General features: G+C 48.4%; 1 protein-coding gene across 1 annotated transcript in view; it reads left to right on the plus strand.

Annotated features, from left to right (window-relative positions):
• Positions 1–4596, plus strand: part of EXOC4 (exocyst complex component 4) — a 303657-nt gene that overhangs the window by 252194 nt on the left and 46867 nt on the right. The window contains exon 14 of the mRNA XM_017807724.1: positions 3015–3170. Within this exon, the coding sequence (XP_017663213.1) occupies positions 3015–3170 (156 nt within the window). The remainder of the gene's footprint in view (positions 1–3014; positions 3171–4596) is intronic.

A 4596-nucleotide genomic window follows, 5' to 3' on the forward strand; every position in this document is an offset into this window, starting at 1 on the left:
TTATTGGCATCTTCCCCTTCTTGCTTTAAATTCTGGGGGGTTTAAGTTGTGGGTTTGGCTCTTTTTGGGGGCAGGATTTGTGTCTCTCAGGCTGGAGGTACCTGGGATTTTAAATCTGGGATTTTTAACTGAGCAGAGCTCAGCATGGAAACATCACCTTTGCCCTGGGAAGAGAAAGGAATCATTCCAAATTATGGCATTTTCCTTGGCCCAGAGAGCTGGGGATTAATGAGGTGACCGTGTCACCTGGTTAAGCAGGTGACCCTGCATTGGATCTGGCTGGGATGGAGTTAATTTTCTCCATGGATGGAGTTAATTTTTTCCATTTGGAGCTGGAAGAGTGCTGGTCACACACCAGTGTTTCAGCCACAAGCATCTCTCCAACATTCCCCCCTCACCAGCAGGCAGGATTTTGGGAAGGGGACACAGCTGGCCCAAGCTGATATTCCAAAATATATGTCTGTCCCACAATTAAAAGCTCGAGCCATGAGGGGTTTTTTTCCCATCTTATTTTCCCCCTCCTCTGTCCTGCTGAGTGATGGAGCCCCTGGATCCAGCCAAGGAGAACCCAGCATTCCTCATTGGAACAGCAGGAATGATGACTGAGGAGTTTGGGAGGAGGAGGAGGAGGTGGGAATTGGAAAGGAAGCATTTTGAGCTGTAGCAAAACCTCTCATCCTGCCTTGGGATAATTTACTCCAGGACCTGATTTAGGACTGACATGGATGGAAGTTCTGGAGGTCAAAAACTGGCTGGAAGGAAAAGGTGTGGGAAAAGGAGGCTGGAATTGGTGGGGAAAACTGGGTGTCTGATGGAGGTTGGGGATGTCCCACCCTATTTAACATCTCCTTAATGAGGGGGAGGGGGTTGGAGGAAAACCAGCCTGCCAATAAAAACTAGGAGGTGTTGCAGCCATGGGAGAGAAGGGGGATATAATTCCCAGGGGATACACGTGGAGATATAATTCCCAGGGACATGTTAATTGTTCCACCTTAGATTACTTTTTGAAGCTCCCTATTGATTTCAATGGAGAATTTGGCTGTGAGGGCTCCAGAGAGGATTCCTCATCCCTGGAAGTGTCCAAGGCCAGGTTGGACGGGGCTTGGAGCAACCTGGGATAGGGGAAGGTGTCCCTGCCCATGGCAGGGGGTGGGACTGGATGGGCTTTAATGTCCTTTCCACCACAAACCATTCCATGATTCTGTGACAACCCATGAGAACCATGTCACCAGAAGGTGAGAAAAGTGGGAATCACATGGATTGGAAACTCTCTTAGAAAAGCAAGGAGTCCAAGCTGAGTTTGCAGCTTGTTGCAGCAGCCAAACATCCTCCCCTCTGCCCTCCCCCAGCACTGACTCCACAAAGCAACAGGAATTTTGAGGACAGGGGATAATGAGGATCCTAAAACACAGAGAGGGAGCTCTGTCCTCCCTATAAATCCATCAGGAGACTCCCCAAAATGTCTCGGAGTCACGGACAACCGAAGGGCTACGAGGAGGCTGTAAATAATTGAGGAGAGCAAACAGTGGGAGTGGTGAGAGCTGAGGCCATAAAGGGAAATCTCAGGGAGCAGTGGGATGGAACTGAGTCAAATAAAACACAATAAAGCACAGTATCAGGAGGGTTTTGTTGTTTTTTTTTTTTTTTCTCCAAGAGTTAGATTTGTTCAACTGTGAAATAGCCTCCCAAGGGAAGGGAACTGTTCCTTCAGTCATTTAAATGTGGAGAGGACAAAGCACTGATAACATCCAATGGAACAGTTGTCTTGCCTTGGCAGAGAAATGGCCAGATATCATCAAAGTCAGATTTTTTGCATCTCAGATGTCAGAGATGCTGGTGGGGAGCTTTTCTCCCCCCATTCTGTTATCACTGAGGTAAAAAAAAAAAAAAAAAAAAAAAAAGAGACCTTTTTTTTTTCCCCTAAGTGGAAAAACACCAAGTTCCTGAAAGGAGCAGAAGGCCAAGAGCAAATGTTGCCACCGAGGTCTTGTGTGGCTGGAAACAAAATTCCCTCTTTTGTCTGTGACAGATTGAACGTGGAACTTGAAGAGAAGGAGAATTTATGTGTAAGTGCATGTGACAAATTCGTTGTCACCAGCCCCGTGTGGTTCCTGAGCAGGGGTTGTTTTCTTGGGGAAGGGAGTGATGAGTGGGGAAAGAATTCATCTGCTCTGTTCCAGGTGGGTCAATGTTGGCTCCTGTCTCAAAGCCTTTTTTCCCCACTGTTTTCCATTTCAAAAGTCCAAAGAAACTGTGGCTGCCCCATCCCTGGAAGTGTCCAAGGCCAGCTTGGGGCTTGGAGCAACTTGGGATTGTGGAAAGTGACCCTGCCCGTGGCAGGGGGCTGGAAATAAGGTTCTTAAAGTCCACAATTGACTCCTCCAAACACAGCATCCTGTTTGTCTCCTCAGATTGCCAGTCAGGAATTCAGGTTAGTTCCACTGCCAAAAACATTGAACAGGGAAAGTTTAATATTCCTAATTGGAATGTGCTGTGATCTCTGATGGGGTTTCACGCATAGGATTTAGCTGAAATCTCTATTATCTGATGTTTTGGATGACTGGAAAGAAGATCCTGGATGCTTCATTCCCCTCCAGTGCTCCAGGCCTGGACCAGCTGGTGTGTGTGGATTCCACCCAGGAATTCCTGGGCAGGATTCCACGTTGGAGAGTCCCAACGTGTCAGCAGTGGCTGGTGAGCTCAGCTGGGATTGCAGGGGACAAACAGGCCTTGGGGACACCAAATGACCCCTCCTGCAGTTGTGTCAAACATCACAAGCTGCATGATTTTAAGGCTGGGGAGAACTTGGCCCTTTTTCCCTTCAAGGGCTCTCTCAAAGTGCACCAAGAGTTCCGAGTTTAAGAGAATTTCATGTCCTGCCCACCTGTGTTGTCTCATCCTGGCGGAATTCCACCTCGGATCCCTTCCTTGCTGCCTAACTGATGTGTGACAGGGGGTTTTGATGAGTTGATCTGAAGCCCAGTGACGTGTTTGGGGCTGTTTTCCCCCCCCAGGACCATCGTGCAGTCGGATGAGAAGCTGGTGATCAGCGCGTCCTGGGCCAAGGACGACGACATCAGCAGGCTCCTGAAATCCCTGCCCAACTGGAGCAACATGGCCCAGCCCAAGCAACTGAGACCCAAGAGGGAGGAGGAGGAAGACTTTATAAGGTAAAATATAGTTGGTAGACGGGGGTTTCGAGGTGAAACCTCTGGAAAGCGTTTCCCGCTGGAAATAAAGGATTTGTGGGGTTTTCGTAGCTGTGGTGCCCCCAGGTGTGAGTAAAATCATGGAATCATTTAGAAAATGGAAAAGGTTTTAAGATTATCTAGTCCAAATGTTTCCCCAGCACTGCCAAGGCCACCACTGACCCATGTCCCCAAGTGCCACATCCAAATGGCTGCTAAATCCCTCCAGGAATGGGGATTCCACCACTGCCCTGGGCAGCTGTGCCAGGGCTGGACAGCCCTTTCTGGGAAGAAATTTTCCCCAATATCCAACCTAAACCCCTCCTGGTGTGATTTCTGCTCCACTCTGTTGTTCAGACAAGGCTATTTGAGGAATCATGCCTGTGATCCCAGTCAGGGGAGTGGCCGGGATTTGGGGAAGGAAAGAAAGGATTGGGTTTAATTCCCAGAGATCCTTGTTCTGCTTGATGGTTCTGCTCTAATCACCCCATAAGATGAAGAGAGCAGCAAATGCAACCTGAGGGAGGGGCCAACTGGTTGTACTGGGCAGGAATCCCCAAAACTGGTGCTGCCAAAGTTGTCTTCCCATTGGAGCCATGACCTGGTGGGGTTTTCCCTCCATCCCAACTCCAAATGAAAAATCCAATCAAATGAATCCAATGAAAAATAAAACTTATAAAATAAAAAATGAAATGAGTCAAAGGAGAAATTCTGGTGCCTCCAGAGGGGGGTTCTTTCACAGGCAACTTGTTGTCTCCAAACCAGATTGTTCCTACCTTTTCCAGGCAAGTGAAAGCTTTGAGGAGGCAGATTGTGCCTTTCCCTGCCCACTGGGAATGGCTCAGGCTCTGAATTCCTTGAAGGAACAGCTCCTCTGTGATTCCAGGGAGTCAAAAAAGCCTGGCTGCACATTCCCATTGCTTTTCATCCCTTCCTTGATTGGCATTTGGCTGGGAAACGGGAGGAGGGAGTGAAGCCGTTGGAAATAACGGGTCTGATTTGCCCAGACTGGCATTTTCCCTGTTCCCTGAGTGGGAGCTCAGAATCTTGGGATGATGCAGCCTGGAGAGAGGAGGGAATCTGTCGAGTCATGGGAATGTTTGCTCCTCCTGCAGCAGGGATGAGCAGCTCTGCCAGGCTTTTAAAAGTGGGAGAGGGAGGATACAGAGCTGTCCCTGAGTTGGGATTCATCAGTTTAATCCTCATCTCCACCTTTGCCTTTGAATTTATCCCAAAAGTACCCCAAAAAATAACCCCCAAACCACCCCAGAAATACCCCAAAAACACCTCACAAAGTCACCCTAAAAACCCACCCCATAAGTGCCCCAAAATCACCCCAAAAATACATCCAAAATCATCCCAAAATACCCCAGAACACCCCGAAATACCCCAGAGATACTCCAAAAGT

This window comes from Lepidothrix coronata, unplaced genomic scaffold, assembly GCF_001604755.1.
Source record: "Lepidothrix coronata isolate B3197 unplaced genomic scaffold, Lepidothrix_coronata-1.0 Scaffold20, whole genome shotgun sequence".
NCBI classification, from domain to species: Eukaryota; Metazoa; Chordata; class Aves; order Passeriformes; family Pipridae; genus Lepidothrix; species Lepidothrix coronata.